This window comes from Vipera ursinii (genome assembly GCF_947247035.1).
Source record: "Vipera ursinii genome assembly, chromosome: 1".
NCBI classification, from domain to species: Eukaryota; Metazoa; Chordata; class Lepidosauria; order Squamata; family Viperidae; genus Vipera; species Vipera ursinii.
Window position 1 is genome coordinate 356,465,192 of NC_139512.1, and position 18,920 is coordinate 356,484,111.

General features: G+C 46.4%; 1 protein-coding gene across 1 annotated transcript in view; it reads right to left on the reverse strand.

Annotated features, from left to right (window-relative positions):
• The window catches only part of LOC310632885 (transient receptor potential cation channel subfamily V member 2-like), a 36,729-nt gene continuing 17,809 nt past the window's right edge, over positions 1-18,920 (reverse strand). The window contains exons 8-16 of the mRNA XM_083350343.1: positions 18,317-18,475; positions 17,616-17,711; positions 10,681-10,751; positions 9,297-9,462; positions 8,713-8,779; positions 6,786-7,093; positions 4,700-4,821; positions 4,454-4,551; positions 1-459 (exon numbers count right to left, since the gene is read on the reverse strand). Of these exons, the coding sequence (XP_083206469.1) occupies positions 362-459; positions 4,454-4,551; positions 4,700-4,821; positions 6,786-7,093; positions 8,713-8,779; positions 9,297-9,462; positions 10,681-10,751; positions 17,616-17,711; positions 18,317-18,475 (1,185 nt within the window). The 3' untranslated portion in view covers positions 1-361. The remainder of the gene's footprint in view (positions 460-4,453; positions 4,552-4,699; positions 4,822-6,785; positions 7,094-8,712; positions 8,780-9,296; positions 9,463-10,680; positions 10,752-17,615; positions 17,712-18,316; positions 18,476-18,920) is intronic.

Below are 18,920 nucleotides of genomic sequence, written 5' to 3' on the forward strand. Positions count from 1 at the left end.
CAAGGAGAAGGAGGAGAAGAGAGGAGGAGAGAGGAAGAGAAGGAAGACGAGGAGGAGGAGAGAGGAGAAGGAGGAGGAGGAGAAGGAGGAGAAGAAGAAGAGAGGAAGAGGAGGAGGGGAAGGAAAAGGAAAAGTAGTAATAGTAGTAGTAGTAGGAGGAGGCTATGGGCTAAACTCTGCTGGTTTTTTCACTCTCAGATAACTTATGATCTGCACTAACTGAGGCGCACACAGAATTCTCCCGCCACTAAGTGAGTCAGCTCAGCCCAAAGGCACGCACTTCCACCCTCTGTTTCCATCGAAGAGCAGCTGAGGCCGGTCCATTCGTGGCTGAGGTTCCCCCCCCTCTCTCCCTCCCTCCCTACGGCCCTAAGTCCTGCAGCGACACCCGCTCTTCCTCCTCCACCACCAAAGACAAGCGCGACTTTCTCCGGGGCAGCCAGTCCCATAGTTTCGACTCTGGAGTAACAGGGAAGTCAAAAAAATATGAGCAATGAGCAAAAGTATCACAGGAAGCAGTGTTTTATTTACATATATATAGTCCTCAACTTACGACCATTCATTTAGTGACACTTCAAAGTCACAGCGGCACTGATAAAAGTGACTTCTGAATATTGCTTACGAATATTGCAGTGTCCCTGCGGTCACGTGGTCAAAAATTCAGACCACTTGGCAACTGACTCACATTTATGACCATCGCGGCATCCCAGGGTCACGGGAATCACATTTTACGACCTTCTGACAAATCAGGCGAGGGAGCCAGATTCCCTTCACCATGTTACTAACTTAACACCTGAAGTGATTCACTTAATAGCGGTGCCAGGAAAGGTTGTAAACTGAGGCAAAACTCACTTACCGACTGCCTCATTTAGCGACATAAATTTGGGGCTCCAGTGTGGTCGTAAGTTGGGGAACCCTTGACTTCTGACCGCAATGGAAACTGCCTATTGCAGTCGCAAGACATGACAGTTGGAAAACGGATAGATTGATTTCAGGACGTTTTGTGCAGCTGTCGTTAAAAAAAATATGCCATGGTCGTTAAGTGAAGTGCCAGATTTGGGTGAAGCTATCACAAAATACGCCAAATGGCCGCAAAAGAGCCGCAAGCAGTCATGCTCCCAAAGTTAGGTGCAGCGACCGCCAGAACTTCGGAACTGGGTTGGAACCAGCCTCCAAGTCGGTCTGTTGTAACTGCAGCCATTAAGTGACCTGTCGTAAGTGGAGGACTATCTAGTTAGAGATAGTCTGGCCTTAACCTGGAATTCAGCCAGGCTGGATTCAGTTTGGTGGAGTCACACTGCCACCTGCTGGCGGACAGCAGCTAAAATTCCCCCAAGCGGAATAATAATAATATTGTAATACCAAATCACAGAGTTGGGAGGGACCTTGGAGGTCTTCTAGTCCAACCCCCTGCAAAAGGAGGAAAACTACCATATACCATTTTGGACAAAATGACTGTTCAATTTCTTCTTTAAAACCTCCAGTGATGGAGCATGCACAACTTCTGATGGAAAGCCTTTCCACTGTTTTTAGGAAATTTCTCCTTAATTCCTTAATTTAGTTTCCACCCATTGCTTCTTGTCCTGCCGCCAGGTGCCTTGGGGAATAACTTGTCCCCCGTTTTGGATGCTGACCCCCCCTCTTCTTTGTGGCAGCCCCTGAGATATTGCAACACTACTATCATGTCACCTTCTCTTCATTAAACTGGACATACTCAATTCCAGCAGCCGTTCCTTGTATGTTTTAGCCTCCAGTCCCCTAATTATCTTTGTTGCTCTTCCCTTCACTCTTTCTAGAGTCTCTACATCCTTTTTACATCGTGGTGACCAAAACTGGATGCCGTATTCCAAGTTTGGCCTTACCATGGCTTTGTAAAGTGGTATTAACACTTCACGTGATCTTGATTCTGTCCCTCTGTTAATGCAGCCTAGCACTGTGTTGGCTCTTTTGGCAGCTGCAGCACACGGCTGGCTCCTATTTAAGGGTTGGTCCACTAGGACTACGTTCCTTCTCACAGTTACTGCTGTTAAGTCAGGTTCCACCTATTTTAATGAAGAAGAGGTCAGAAGATCCTATTGTCTGAGATGGTATATAGCAGGGGTGTCAAACTCAATTTCATTGAGGGCCGCATCAGCATTGCGGTTGCCCTCAGGGGGCTGGGTGGGTATGGCCAGGGTGGGTGTGGCCTACTGGGTGGGCGTGGCTAGAGTGCATATGGCCTACTGGGTGGGCATGGCCAGCTCTACATCGTTGGCATCAAGGGTGCCTATGGGGGCCTGGGCAGGAGTGGGACAGATCTGAGGGTCTCTGGCAGAAGGAGGGTCTCTGGGCCAGGGCCAAGGCGGTGGGGGCCATTCTCTCACTGTTTCCAGGATGGCTTCGCGAGCCACATGAAACCACTTTACGGGCCGCATCCGGCCCCCTGGCCTTGTGTTTGACATGTCTGGTATATAGGTTCTCCTGCTTGAGAGAGGGGCTGGACTAGAAGACCTCCAAGGTCCCTTCCAGGTCTATTCTATTCTATTCTATTCTATTCTATTCTATTCTATTCTATTCTATTCTATTCTATTCTATTCTATTCTATTCTATTCTACTCTACTCCACTCTATTCTACTCTACTCTACTCTACTCTATTCTACTCCATTCTACTCCACTCCACTCCACTCCACTCCACTCCACTCCACTCCACTCCACTCCACTCCACTCCACTCCACTCCACTCCATTCCATTCCATTCCATTCCATTCCATTCCATTCCATTCCATTCCATTCCATTCCATTCTATTCTATTCTATTCTATTCTATTCTATTCTATTCTATTCTATTCTATTCTAAATTCTATTTCTATTTCTATTTCTATTTCTATTTCTAGTCTATTCTAGTCTATTCTAGTCTAGTCTATTCCATATTTTCTATTCTGTTCTGCTCTACTCTACTCTATTACATTACATTACATTACGTATTTTCTATTCTGTTCTATTCTCTTTGGCCTTTTACACCTATTGCTGCCTTAAAGTTAGCTAAGAGTTGTTGCGTGAAGAGGAAGCTTGCTAAATCACCAGGAAATGCTCGCTAGAAACGGAACCTCAAATGCAGACACAGACAGGGCGACTGTCTGAAGAGATGTGCTTAAAATCTATTTAAAGCTGGATGATTATGCTGAAATATATTTTTGCTGACTCTGCAAATAATGCAAGAGACAAGGGGAACGTACAAGGCTGTGTGTGCGTGCTAGGTTAGTGGCAATGGGGGGGGTAAATGTGCTAATGGTTGCTGAATCCAGGGAATCCTCAACTTACAACAGTTCGTTTAGTGACCTTTGGAAGTTGCAACGGCACTGGAAAATGTGACTTATGACCGTTTTTCACACTTACGACCATTGCAGCATCCCTTGTGGTCACATGATCAAAATTCTGATGCTTGTCATATTTATGACATTTGCAGCATCCCGGGGAGGGGGGGGGAGAAACCAGATTCACTTAACAACCGTGTGTCTCACTTAACAACTGCAGTGACCCACTTAACAGATGTGGCAAGGAAGGTCGTAAAATGGGGCTCAACTCACTTAACAAATGTCTCACTTAGCAACGTCAATTTTGGGCTCAATTCTGGGGACAGGCCAAGGACCTACCTTGTATTGCCCCTGCATCCTAAGCAATATTAATAAACATTAGTGGGGGGGGGTGTCTTAGGGTGACCTAAGAGGGGATGGCTTGAAGTGGGAATATCTGTAAAAAGGCATTATGGGAGGCGTAGTCTTTGCCCACGACTGTTGGGAATGATCCCTTTCTTCAAAAAAAAAAAAAGTCCATGAAAGAGAAAAGTTTTAAATGCTTAAAAGACAACAAAGCAAGACAAGAAGCAATGGGCAATAACCAAGGAGAGAAGCAACCTAAAAATAAGCAGTGAGAACAATTAACCGGTGGAACAGCTTGCCACCAGAAGCTGTGGGTGCTCCAACACTGGAAGTTTTTAAGAAGAGACTGGACAACCATCTGTCTGGAATGGTATAGGGTTTCCTGCCTGAGCAGGGGGTTGGACTAGATGACCTCCAAGGTCCCTTCCAACTCTGGTTATTCTGTTATTGTTATCCCCCTGGATAGAATAGAGCTGGAAGGGACCCTAGAGGTCTTCTAGTCCATCCCCCTGCTCAAGCAGGAGAACCTACACCGTCTCAGACAGGTCAATGTCCAGTCTCTTCTGAAAAATCTCCAGCGATGGAGCAGTGCCCACGACTTCTGGTGGCAAGCAGTTCCTGTGTCCTTTCTTCTGGGCAGAAGAAAGCTGTTGTAAATTCCCGCCTTGGTGTGCGGTTTAGTCAGTGTTGCACGCCGGGCAGAACCAGTTTACCGGGACAACACTATTCTTTCACTTCAAGGCCGTTCAGTAAAACCCAACCCACAGTTTAGAAAGTAACGGAGACCTGTGGGCACCAACTCCTGATGTAGTCTTACCCGAAGAGGAATCCTTCTCCAGAAGGTTGAATCCTGCAGGGTCTTCTCTGAGGGCATCGAGTTTTTCATCCCAGCCTTCCCAGTTTGCCTCTTCCACGCTAGAAAAAGACCCCAGGAGTTATAAGTAGCAGTAACAGAATCTCGCCAGTCTCCGCAGGCGTCCTGCGTTCCTTTTTTTGCTCAAGAGAAGGTCCATTTCTGAAACGGCGTATTTCATACCCCAAGCGGGCGTGTGGTTAAGCTTACCGGAAAAACCACCGTTGGTCTTTCTTCTCCTCGGAGCCAACGGAGAGGAAGCAGCCAGCTCTCTGGGTCTTCTTCCAGCACCAGATCCAGTTTCTCTCTATCTCCAGAATAGCAATGGCTCTCTGCAAATAGAGAGTGGTTGGTTGAAGAGAGCTTATAAATCAGAGAGAGGGAGAGAGAGGAAGGGAGGGAGAGAGAGAAGGAGGGAGGGAGGGAGAGAGAGAGGGAAGGAGGGAGGGAGGGAGAGAGAGAGGGAAGGAGGGAGGGAGGGAGAGGGAGAGAAGATATAGATGTGAGAGAGAAGGAGGGAGAGGGAGAGGGAGAGAAGAGATAGATGTGAAAGAGAAGGAGGGAGGGAGAGGGAGAGAAGAGATAGATGTGAAAGAGAGAGAGAGAGGGAGAGAGGAGGGAGAGGGAGAGAAAAGATAGATGAGAGAGATAAGATAGATAAGAGATGGAGGGATGGATGGATGATAGATAGATAGATAGATAGATAGATAGATAGATAGATAGATAGATAGATAGATACCGTGTTTTCCCCAAAATAAGACTGGGTCTTATTTTTCTTTTTTCTTTTTGGCCTCCAAAAGAGGCACCAGGTCTTATTTTCGGGGTAGGCCTTACCTCACCTCTGGCACCGACAGCACCACCCAGCTGGTCCACTTCTTCTGGGGCCGAAGTTCTGCAGCTGCATTCGGGCCTGCATTTTGCAGTCAGGCCTTTCCGGAAGGCCTAAGCAGCTGAGTACTGAGCTATGGATCCAGGACTAACCATCTAAATTTCACTCCTTTTCATTTAATTTTATAGTCAAAAATTATTTTCGAGAGTCTCTTATCCTCTTAAGTACCTGTTTCAAGACCACAAATTCTTTTTTCCCCCCCTATACAACAGTGGTTCATCTCTCACTCTCTTCAATATTTCCTCTCTCATTGTTTTTTTCACGAATCTAACATGTACCTCCCTGGGGACTCTATGCCTCCTTGCGTAACTTGAATTGAGTCTATATATTTGATCTACCTCTCCTTCCATCTCATCTTTTCCCACTTCTAGAGCCTCAGCAAACAAGCTAGTAATCAAATCTGTTAGGTCTTCTTCCTTGTCTTCAGGTATGTTCTGTAATCTTAAAAAAAAATGTGATGCTTTTTCCATTTCCAATATCGCAACTGTTCCCTCCAAGTTTTCATTTGCCTGTGCTGGTCTTTGATTTTCTTCTTTTATTTCCTTCCATCTTTTTCTCCGTTTCTTCTGATTTATCTTCCGTTTTCTGAACTCTTTGCTCATTCTTTGTAATCATTTGTTGAAAGTTTTCTGACTGTGAGTTTATATTGAAGACCTGCTCCTTTATCTTATCCAGATTGTTTCTTGTCTCCTCATGGTTTCTTTTTTGTATCTTCTTTACGTGAAACAATTGCTTCCTCAATTGCTTGTAATGTTGTTTGCATTTCCTTTTGGAAATTGTTCACTTTTTCTTGTTGAAGCACAGCGTCAATCGATCTTTGATATACTGGGCTGGGTGCCCCAGATGAAAGTTCTGAAGCAGGTTTTTTAGCAGTTTTAGAAAGATTTGGGATACTTATTCTGTTTTTTCTTTCCCCCCCTCCCCAGTTACTTTGTCCTCAATTATGCCCCCTGGAAAATATCTGCAAAGAAAAACAAATCTTAGATAGATAGATAGATAGATAGATAGATAGATAGATAGATAGATAGATAGATAAGGGAGGAAGGGGAAGAGGACTATGATGTCCTTGGTGCTCTCTGAACTTGACTGTTATCTTGCAGACATTTCATGACTGAACAAGGGAACATGAGACAATCAAACACTAAATGACAGCCTAATCAAGAACTACCAGTGACACTGACAAGGAAAGCCAGTGGTACATAAATAAAACAACTGCCCCTGCCTTCTAGCACTGACGATGTTACCTAGTTGGGTCACGAAACGTCTGCCAAAAAACTACCAAGCTCAGAGAGCAGCAGCTGAACCCTGAACTAACAAATCTTCTCTTCTACCGAGTCTTTGAACCTGGTTCCATTTAAGCCACCGCTGGGCCAGAAATGGCCACCGTCCCGATCGAAGGGGCCTTACCTGCAACTGCCAGATGCTCTGGCTGTACCCGGAGACGTTGGTAACGGTTTCACTCATCAGGGCAATCAGCATATTGAGCAAGAGGATGTAGGTCAAGATGACGAAGAGGAGGACCAACAGCATCGCAAAGTCACTGTACTTCAACTTCTCGTTGTACTCCAGGTCGCCCATGCCGATGGTGAATCTGAAGAGCTGCAGGGCAGTCTGAAAGAGCCCCGAATATACGGCCTGGTCTTTAGAGTCGTCGCTGAGCGGGAGGGACTCGTTGCGGGCAGAATGGGAAGCGTCCCCGGTGAGAATGACGAGAGCTGCAAGGAGTCGTTGGAAATTTCAGCCCTTCCTCCACGCAATGTTTGGGGGAAACTCCTCCGTTTAAAGGAGAGGAGACCCAAAGTGGCTGGTTGATCTTTGGAGGACCCCTTACTTCTTCAACTGAGCTTATTGTTTCATTTTTGTTTGCATCAAGATCCCAAGAAATGTAGACTCTGAATTCTTTACTGCATGCTCTTTCCATGGCTGAGTCTTTCACTCATTGATTCATTCCTTCACTCATTGATTCATTCATTCACTCACTCACTCACTCGTTCCTTTATTCACTCATTCACTCATTTATTCACTCACTTATTTATTCATTCACTCATTCATTCATTCACTCATTTATTCACTCATTCATTCGTTCACTCACTCATTCAATTCATTTACTCGCTGATTCACTCATTTACTCATTCATTCACTCATTCACTCACTCGTTTATTCATTCACTTTCATTCATTCAGTCATTCACATTCATTTATTAATTCATTTACTCACTCATTCACTCATTCACTCACTCCTTTATCATTCACTCATTCATTCACTCATTCACTCATTCATTTAATTCATTTACTCATTCATTCACTCATTCACACTCATTTATTCACTTTCATTCGTTCACTCATTCATTTAATTCATTTACTCACTAATTCACTCATTTACTCATTCATTCACTCATTCACTCTCGTTCCTTTATTCACTCATTCACTCATTTATTCACTCACTTATTTATTCATTCACTTTCATTCATTCACTCATTTATTCACTCATTCATTCGTTCACTCACTCATTCAATTCATTTACTCGCTGATTCACTCATTTACTCATTCATTCACTCATTCACTCACTCGTTTATTCATTCACTCATTCATTCATTCATTCATTCAGTCATTCACATTCATTTATTAATTCATTCACTCATTCACTCACTCATTTATCATTCACTCATTCATTCACTCATTCATTCACTCATTCACTCATTCATTCACTCATTCACTCACTCATTTATTAATTCATTTGCTCACTCATTTACTCATTCATTCACTCATTCACTCACTTGTTTATTCATTCACTCATTCATTCATTCACTCATTTATTAATTCATTTACTCACTCATTCACTCATTCACTCACTCGTTTATCATTCACTCATGCATTCGTTCACTCATTCATTAATTCATTCATTTACTCATTCACTCATTTACTCATTCATTCACTCATTCATTTATTAGTTCGTTTACTCACTCATTCTCTCACTCATTCACTCATTCATTCTCATTCACTCATTCATTCAGTCACTTGTTTACTCATTCATTCGATTTCTATGGCCACCCTTCTCAAACAAGAGACTCTGTCTGGATTCAGCTGGTGGAGCTTCTGTCTGCTCAAAACTGAAATCTACTCACCCTTTTTAAAGCACACTTGCCACAGAAATCCTTCCTAATGTAAATTCTAGCCCAGCTATCGTAGACAGGATTCCCAGAGTTCAAAACAGACCTGGGACACCAAGAGAGGACCTCTCCTTGATCCTTGGCACCCTCCTGCTTGGGTGGAACTAAGAAAGAGCTTAACTTGGCTAGGCTCACCTGTGCCTCCCCCATCACCATGACACTCACCTGTTGCAAAGCCAAATAGGAAGATCACATAAACCATCAGGAAGTGCAGAAGGTCCCTCAGGATGGCCTGGAACGAGAATGAGAAGCAATATGGAGATGGCTGAATTTCAAACTCGGCACCTTTAAGACGGGCGGACTTCAGTTCCCCAAATCCACCAATATATCAAGGTGCCCAATTTGAAAATCACTGCTGTAGGTCATTCACGTCTATTGCCAATGTTGCTAACACCAGTTAACCGGGCAGGAAATAAATAAAGACAGGTTGTCCTCCTTTAACAACTGCCTCGTACAGCAATCTTTCGCACTCATGACGAAAAAGCAACGTTGCCACCAAGTAATGTTGAAAAATTAACCTTGTCCTTGCATTTACAGCCTTTGCAAGAAAGCGGAAGTCAGATCGTGAACGTTGCGATGTTCCACTCTGGAACCGCGTCACTTAATGGCCAAGCTACCAGTTTAAACTGTGGTTTCTAAATGAGGGCGACCTGTAATTTGAACTGGCTCCGTTTAGCTTCTGAGCTGCCCTGTGAAATCAGAAGCAATCCAATCTTTGGAAGCGGAAACGATCCGGTTGTTTGATCTACCTTCTGGATCATCACGATGTAGATTCCCATCTGCTGGAGACCACGGGTGTAGTAGAGCATGTTCACCCAGCCCAAAAGCAAGGCGAACACCATGGGTAGCACGTATTGTTCCACATCTGTATAGTACATCACAGATGAGGCCAGGATGGCAAGTGCCTGTACGAACCTACAAAGTCCAGAGAGAGAAAGAGAAGCAGAGAAGAGCAACTAAGACGATTGAAAGGCCCGAAGGCAAAACATATGAAGAACGGTTGCAGGATTTGGGTCTGGCCAGTCTAGAGAAAATAAGGAGCCGGGGGGGGGGGTTGACATGATAGCCGTCTTCCAATATTTGAGAGACTGCTGCAAAGAAGACGGGGGTCAACGTATTTTCCAAAGGACCGGAAAGCCAGACAAGAAAGAATGGAACTGCTGTACAGTTTCGGCTGGACCATATATGTGCCGAAGCTTTGCTCTCTTGATTAAGCTATGTTCTTTTGATTAAAAGACTCCTTAAGGTAAACAATGCCTTGAGGTTCTTTGAAGAAGTGCATCTGTCAGCACCATGACACAGAGTTCCCCAACCTTTTGGGGTTGGCAGACCGGAGCAGGGGGAGGAGGGAAGGAAGGGACGGGGTTTTTTTGGGGGGGAGGGAATGCGTGCGCATGCACATGTATGTGCATCAGCCCCCATTGCTCGCATGAGTGGGACTGTGAAGCCCCGCGGTGCTTGCGGTAATGAGCCAGCCACTTATGTGGCCCGGTGGCAAATAGGCTGCAGCCCAGAGGTTGGTGACCTCTGGTTTAGGGAATGAACAGATAAGAGAGGACAAAGCCCACAGCTGTATAACGGGCAGAGAAACAAACAGAAAAAGTACGTGCCCTGTTTTCTCAAACTGTACAAAGAATTAGCGGGAGATTTATACTTTCAGGCCTGCAAGATTCTGTTAATGCAGCTTTACAATAAAGTAGAATTAGCTCATCTGATCATGTTTCCTGGCTGGTTTACCAAAGGTGTAAAATCCCACTGGGTGATTTTGAGGCAATCACTAGGAGACGGAGAGTTCTAGTCTCACCTATAAAGCTGGCCAATTGACCGTTGGCCAATCCTTCTCCGTCAGCCCAACCCACCTCACCGCGTTGTTGTCGTAGGTAAAAATATAGGAGGAGGAAGGAGTAAAGTATTATGCGTGTTCCCTACCTTGAATTATGTATAAAAATAATGAAGGTGGAATAAAAAGAAATTAAAAACAAAGCTAAAGGGAATGTAACAGGAGCATCTCTGAAAAGCAAAGCGACTGACAATTATATGTGACAGCCGTTAGGATTTGGGATCGATTAGCGGTAAGACCGGTGCATATTATATCTAACCCTTCCAGAAAAACAGCAATGCGTACGCACGCACAGGAATATTTCGAAGCAACTGTCCACTAGGAGACTTTTCCACGAAAAGCGTCTTCTCCAGAAGTAAAAACTCTGAAAGGGAATAAACAAGGAGAGAGGTCAGAACACTGCATTATGACAGGGATGTGGGAAGGGGTGTGCAAGACTGGGTTCACACTGGCTAATTGTTAATTTTGGGGCGATTCTGCAAGGCTCTTCAGAGTGCTTCCACCTAGCGTACCAGTCAGCTGTGCCACAGTTCATGCCACGGCACAGGGGCAGCAATCTACCGAGAAGAGTGGGTTCTTAAACCTTTAACTGCAGACCACTGGTCCCATATCAATTGCAAGAATGCAAGTATGAATACAATACAATACAATACAATACAATACAATACTACAAATGCAAGTATCCTCATTTTATGACAATAGGGACCAGAAAAAATTATTTATTTATTTTATTTTATTTTATTATATTTGTATACCGCCCTTCTCCCGAAGGACTCAGGGCGGTGAACAGGGCATATATAAAAATACAGAATACAAAAATTAAAAAGAATTAAATAGTAGCCCAGCTAAAACAATCAATAATAATATAAAAATCCCCATTAAAACCCCAACACATCCCCCATCAGGCCAGGCCGGCTTGTTCAAATAGATGGGTCTTCAGACCACGTCGGAAGGAGCGAAGGTCAGGTGCCATCCGGAGCTCGTCCGGCAACTGATTCCATAAAGCCGGAGCGCCCACAGAGAAGGCCCTCTCCCTGGGGGCCACCAGCCGACATTCTCTGACCGGAGGCACCCTGAGGAGGCCCTCTCTGTGGGAACGCACAGGGCGGAGGGAAGTTGACGCCGGCAGCAGGTGATCCCCGAGGTACTCCGGACCCATGCCATGTAGGGCCTTAAAGACCATTACCAGAACCTAGAATCTCACCCGGAAGACAACTGGTAACCAATGCAGCTCGCGGAGCAAAGGTGTAACATGGGAGTACCGGGAGACTCCCAAGACAACTCTCGCGGCTGCATTCTGTACCAGCTGGAGCCTCCGAGGGGTCTTCAAGGGAAGCCCCATGTAGAGAGGATTGCAGTAGTCCAGACGAGAGGTCACGAGCGCATGAGTGACCGTACACAGGGCATCCCGGTCCAGATAGGGCCGCAACTGGTGCACCAGGCGAACCTGGGTGAAAGCCCCCCTAGTCACAGCTACTATATGATCTTCCAGAGTAAGCCGCGAATCTAGGAGGACTCCCAAGTTGCGAGCCCTATCTACGGGGGGTAAAAGCTCACCCCCCATGGAAAGAGGTGGAATATTCTGAATATCCCGGGATGCCGGAATGCACAGCCACTCAGTCTTGTCAGGGTTGAGCTGAAGTCTGTTCCTCCCCATCCAGACCCGAACCGCCTCCAGGCAACGGGACATCACATCGAGGGCATCACTGGGGTGGTTTGGGGTCGAAAGAAAAAGCTGGGTATCATCAGCGTAATGATGATACCCAACTCCAAAACCATGAATGATCTCACCCAGCGGTTTCATGTAGATGTTGAACAGGAGAGGCGAGAGGACCGACCCCTGAGGAACTCCACAAACGAGAGACCTTGGGGTCGACCTCTGCCCCCCTGCCAACACCGACTGCGAACGTCCCAGGAGATAGGAGGAGAACCACTGAAGAACTGTGCCTCCCACTCCCAGTCCCCTGAGACGCCGCAGCAGGATACCATGGTCGATGGTATCGAAAGCCGCCGAGAGGTCTAATAGAACTAGGACAGAGGAATATCCCCTGTCCCGGGCCCTCCAGAGATCATTCACCAGAGCGACCAATGCCGTCTCCGTGCTGTACCCGGGCCTGAAGCCCGATTGGCACGGGTCTAGATAATCCGCTTCATCCAGGACCAGAGGGAGCTGATGTGCCACCACACTCTCAACAACCTTCACAAGAAAGCGAAGGTTGGAGACCGGACGAAAGTTATTTAAGAGGTCTCACCACCGCCTCCTTCAAGACGGCGGGGAAATTTCCCTCACTCAAAGAAGCAGATATAACCGCCTGGAACCAGCCTCGTGTCCCCTCCCGAGCTGCATAGACCAGGCAGGAAGGGCACGGATCCAATAAACATGTGGTGGAGCTCAACCTCCCCATAATCCTGTCCACTTCCTCAGGGGTCACAGAATCAAACTCCTCCCAGATAACATCGACAAGACCGCCCGTGTCCTGATCATCAGACTCTGCCCAGTTGGAGTCCAGACCGGTCCGAATCCGAGCGATTTTATCCAACAGATGTTGACTAAACTCCTTGGCATGACCCTACAAGGGTTCCTCCCTCACCTCCTGATTAAGGAGGGAGCGGGTCACCCTAATTTAATTTAATTTAATTTAATATTTGCATTTGTATACCGCCCTTTCCCTGAGGACTCAGGGCGGTTTACAGGGAATTAAAATCGAAACATACAAAAGTTAAAACCAATTAAAAAAGCATTAAATTCACCCTGTAGATTAAAACCCCAGTTAAAATTTTCTCCTCAGCCTGGGCCCGAGAGCTCAAAGAGCCAGGTCTTCAGGCCCCGGCGGAATGATCGGAGGTCGGGAGCAGTCCTCAGCTCTACCGGCAGCTGGTTCCAGAGGGCAGGCGCTCCCACTGAGAAGGCCCTATCCCTGGGTGTCACCCGCCGGCAATCTCTCACCGGCGGAACCCTGAGCAGACCCTCCCTGTGGGAGCGCACTGGGCGAAGGGCGTTTGATGCCGGCAGCAGGTGTTCCCTCAAATAACCCGGACCCAGGCCATGTAGGGCTTTATAGGTGATAACAGGGCGGCCGGGCGATTATCTGTGGACGCGATGAGGGAGGAGAAGTAATTAGACCTCGCCGCCCTCATCGCTGCGAGATAAGACCTAATGTGGGTTCTTAGTCGCAACCGGTCGGATTCGGATCGGCTGGACCTCCAACAGCTCTCTAGGCCCCGTCTCCGACGCTTCATCTCCCGGAGCTCCGCGGAGAACCATGGAGCTCGCTGGGATCTGCACCGGGTCAGGGGCCGCAAGGGTACAACTCGGTCAAGTGCCTCCGTGGCCGCCCTTTCCCAGGCTTCCACTAAGGCATCTGCCGAGTTGTGAGCAACGGAGGCAGGTGGGGACCCCAGCGCTGCCTGGAACCTATCAGGATCCATTAAGCGCCTGGGGCGGTACCATCTAGTTGGCTCCGTACACCCACGGCGGGGGGTGGCAAAACGGAAGACCAGCCGCAGGAGATGATGATCGGTCCATGACAGGGGCATAACAGTTGGAGAGCCCCCACCAAGATCATCAAACCACCGTCCAGATAAGAAAACCAAGTCAAGGGTGTGGCCTCCCTCATGAGTCGGTCCAAGAATTACTTGCGTCAGGTCCATGGCCGTCATGGAAGCCATGAACTCCCGAGCTAACTCAGATGATCCTCCTAGGGATGGTAGATTGAAGTCACCCAAAACTATAAGTTTGGGGAACTCAATCACCAACCCCGAGAGGACATCGAGTAGCTCAGGCAGGGCTGCCGCTGTGCGACTAGGCGAAAGGTACACCAGCAGCAAGCCCAACTGCGCCCCAGGACCACATCTCAAAAAGAGAGACTCACACCCGACTATCTGGGGAATGGTGGTCTCCCGCGGACATAAGGTCTCCCTGATAACTACCGCCACTTCCCCGCCCCTACCTTGAGCCCGAGGCTGGTGTAGCACCCGGAAACCTGGTGGGCAAAGATCAATCAAAGGAACACCACCCTCTGGGCCCAACCAAGTCTCCATGATGCAAGCCAGGTCCGCATGCTCACCTTCAACTAGATCCCGGACAAGGGGAGCCTTATTAACAACGGACCTGGCATTCAGGTACACCAGCCGGAGCTCAGGTGGCTGCACATCCTCGCTCCCAGGACCTCGGGGAAGAAACAGAGGGTCAGAGCGCCTCACCGCTTGTAAATAGTGGAGATGACCCCCCCTGTATCGATGCGGCCCTCTGTTCATACACCTGCTGCCATTCCCCAACGTCGTGGGAATCGGTAGTCCCACGACCCGCTCCCAAGCCCCGGAGGCAACCGCACCCCGCTCTCTCCCCACGTGATCAGTCCCGGACCTGGCCTGAGCAATGGTTGATAGACCGCCACCCATAGCCGAACAACCATAACCCACTCCCGCCCCCCTCCCTAACCCCACAAAAAAAATTACTAAAAAATTAACCAGGGGCCTCTTATTAAATTTATACTCGGGGCCCCTGCCCCTGCCCTGCCATCTCTCAGGGTCCCAATAATCGGGCCCTTCATCGAGGTTGGAGGTGGTAAAAAAGGCGGGTCGCACCCAGGAGAGGGGGGCACCCCTGAGGGCGAACAAGTCCGTGCTAGTATAACGAAAGTGCATAAAAGTCCATAAAAATTTGTTGTTAAACATTGAGGTTGTTAAGTGAAACACCCCATGATTGCAATTTGCCATCTTCCCTACTGAATGTTGATGGAGATTCTCTATCCTCCAGGTCAGGATTGTCCCAAAGGTGTTTTTTTTCACGAGGCAACTGGATTTTCTTGTTTTTCTTTGAAGACGTTTCGCTTCTCATCCCAGAAGCTTCTTCAGCTCTGACTGGGATGGTGGGGAGTGGAAGGATTTATACTCCTTGCAGACAGCTGGTCATTTGCCTTCTTTTGGAGAGTCGTTGAGGCCACTTGGAGGTTTGTCTATGTCCCCAGGTTCACCTGAGTGGTGCAAATGGGTGTGGAGATTTCTTGGAACAGATAAATCTCCAAACGGCCTCAAGGACTCTCCAAAAGATGGCAAATGACCGTGTCAGAATCCATTTATATCACATTCATAAATGTATGTTTAAAACATTATCCCCCCACCCCCCGGATTCTGCCATTTCCTAAGGAAGGAGGAGCGGATGTGGATTCAGCCTGCCTTAGGTTATTTCAAAGACCAAGGGAAACCTTTTGAACTGGGGGAACAAAGGGGAGGGGTAGGGAAGAAGGCATCTGGCCTGTGTCTCCATTTGAATCTGTAAAGGAAGAAGGCAATAACCGTAAAGATCCGAAGTTCCCTTTTTCCCATGAAAGGGATGACACGAAGTAAATGATGGGGGGCTGACCAAATGGGGTTGAGGGAAGGGGGGTTGAACCGGGAACTCTTTATAAAGTTTCAATCTGTAAAACAATACCAGGTCCTGTCTTGTATTTCCACAACCAAACATGTCCTAGTAAAAATTCCTTTTGGACTAGAACTCACTCCAAGAGTTTTTGTTTTCCTAAGACGTGGATGGGGGTGGGTGTTGACAGACCAGCTGTCTGCAAGGAGTACAAATCCTTCCATTCCCTACCATCCAGTCAGAGCTGAAGAAGCTTCTTGGAGGAGAAGCGAAACGTCTTCTAGGAAAACCAAATTAAGTCCAGTTGCCTCTTTAAAAAGCACCTTTGGGATAATCTTCCCTGTTGGCTTTCCCACTGACTTTCCTTGTCGGAAGCTGGCTGGAAAGGTCACAAGTGGTGATCACGTGACCCTCCAGGATGCCAAAACCATTATAAATGCATGCCACTACCTAAGATTGCAATCTTCTGGTTGCTACAACCAGTGCTTTTTTTTTGTAAGAAAAAAGGTGCCGGAACTCACACCTTGTTAATCTTTTATTTAAAAAAAATTATATTCAGTTCTTAGCAGGACCGGTGATTGAGAAGTAATTAGCAATTTTTTTTTCATTTTTAAATTTGGGGTCACACTTTTACACTAAAAATTTAAAGATTTTCAATTCACCAACGATTTTTTTAAAAGAAATTATTTACCTTTCCGCACTTAGTCAATCACTGTACACACACCCACACATGTCAGTTGTGTAACAAAACATAATGGTTGCTGCCTGCAATAAGCACTCAGCACGTGACCACATGACCAATCACAAGCCGATCAGTGCCACAAGCCCAGCAGCGCCATCACAACCAGTGTGGACAAAGTATGCATGTATTGGACTCGACACACAAGCAGCCCGCATTTAATGATTTTGCCACCGACTTGCTACGCTCGACAGGGTGATTCAAGTCCACGTGGACCAAACATCAATTTTTCAAAAGTTACTTTTAAAACATGGAAAATCTGTGGCTTCTATGACAAAAAAAAAGCAGTGACTACAACAGTCATTAGTGCAAGAAGTAAGACACTTTTTCAATGCTATTTGAACTTCCGACTGTTCTTAAACGAATGGTTGTAAGTCAAGGGTTGCCTGTAGGTGGAGTTATGACAAGCACAAGGCTGCAAACACCATTTGTAGAAGAGGCATTCCATCTTGACCATGATTGGGACTGCAATTTCCATTACTAAGCAGAACGGTTGTTAAGTGAATCCCACCCAATTATATGAACGTTTTTCAATTGTGGTCGTGTCGAGGACTACCTTTAGGTATTCTCCTTTTTTTTTGAGAGAGAGAGAGTTCAGATGGACTTACAGAAAGGGTCTAACTCAAAATTACCCCATTCCCTTTATCAAAGGCATCCATTTATTTAAAGACTATTTACCTCACCCTTTAGAGGCCGGTAGTAAGCAGTGGCTGTAAAGCCCAGCATGAAAATCAGATGGAGGACTAAACTGAAGAAAAACCTTTTTCTAATGAAGCATTCCCACTTGTGCTGAAGTAGCTACTGCCGTTGTTAAGCGAATCACATGGTCATTAAGTGAATCTGGCTTTGCCTGCTGACCTTTTTTTGTCAGAAGCCGGCTGGGGGAAGTCTCAGATGGCGATCACATAACCCCGAAATGCTGCAACCATCATAAACACGTGCTGCTAGCTAAGGTTGCAACTTTACGGTTGCTGCAACAAGTCAAGAAAGTCATAGTTGCAAGCAAGACCCTTTTTTCCACTGCTCTTTTAACTTTGGCTGTTAAACAAATAGTCGTAAGACAAGGACTGCATCTATGAAAAATGCATTTGTGGTTAAAGGAGCTGTAAACGAAAAGGACACCTTACCTGAGCAATGAGGAGATAAATGCCACCAATCAAAATGAACACAGGCCCAACAAGTCTTACTACGTCCTTGATTGTCATTGTCATTGGACGAGGAGGCTGTAAACACAGGAAGAGAACAGGCTAAGAACAGAGACTTCGGCACCGAGGGTATGGCAGACCCTCAGGTCGGTGTTCCCCAACTTTGGCAGCTTTAAAATGGGTGAACTTCAACTTCTAGAATTCCTCAATCAGAATGCTTTAAGATTGGTGGACTACCAGAATTCCCTGGTCAGCCTGTTTTATGAGGGGTGGACTTCAACTCCCAGAATTCCCCAGCCAGAATGTTTTAAGATGGGTGGACTTCAACTCCCAGAATTCCCCAGCCAGTATGCTTTAAGATGGGTGGACTTCAACTCCCAGAATTCCCCAGCCAGCCATGGGAATTGAAGTCCACAAAAGTTGCCAAGATTGGGTACCCCTGGTGTAGATCTTCACAACAGCAGTGATTCACTTAGCAAAAAACGGGAGAAAACTCACTGAGCAAATCTCTCACTTAACAACAGAAATTTTGAGCTCAATTGTGGTCGTAAGTCGAGGACTACCTTTAGGTATTCTCCTTTTTTTGAGAGACAGATAGTTCAGTTGGACTTACAGAAAGGGTCTAACTCAAAATCATCCCATTCCCTTTATCAAAAGCATCCATTTGTTTAAAGACTATTTACCTCACCCTTTAGAGGCCGGTAGTAAGCAGTGGCTGTGAAGCCCAGCATGAAAATCAGATGGAGGATTAAACTGAAGAAAAACCTTTTTCTAATGAAGCATTCCCACTTGTGCTGAAGTAGCTTGTTCAGAGGCTCCAGGACTACCATTTTGTACCGGTTCTGTGGAGGGAGAATGTCAGGGAATTGAGCAACTGCTGGTGTACAAAGTGGAGTCAGAGATGCTGACACAAACTTGTAGTTTTATATAAATAAATATGTTTCACATCTACATAGATTCAGCAAACTAGATAGTCAGGCAAACAGGGGCATCGTGAGGTAAATCAACGCAACAGGAACATCATGGGGTAAATCAACACAACAGGGGTATCATGAGGTAAATCAACACAACAGGAACATTATGAGGTAAAACACAGCAGGAGCATCATGAGGTAAATCATGCAGCACAAAAGGGCGCTCAGAAGAAAAAGGCGGGGGGAAAAGGGAACTTCCCCCTCCACACCCACAGCAACCAATCACAGCACAGATTGCCTCACATGGCACTCTCCCACAAATCAACTACAAGATGCAAATATTTCCTTTAATTAAGACAGTTCTCCGTTGATAA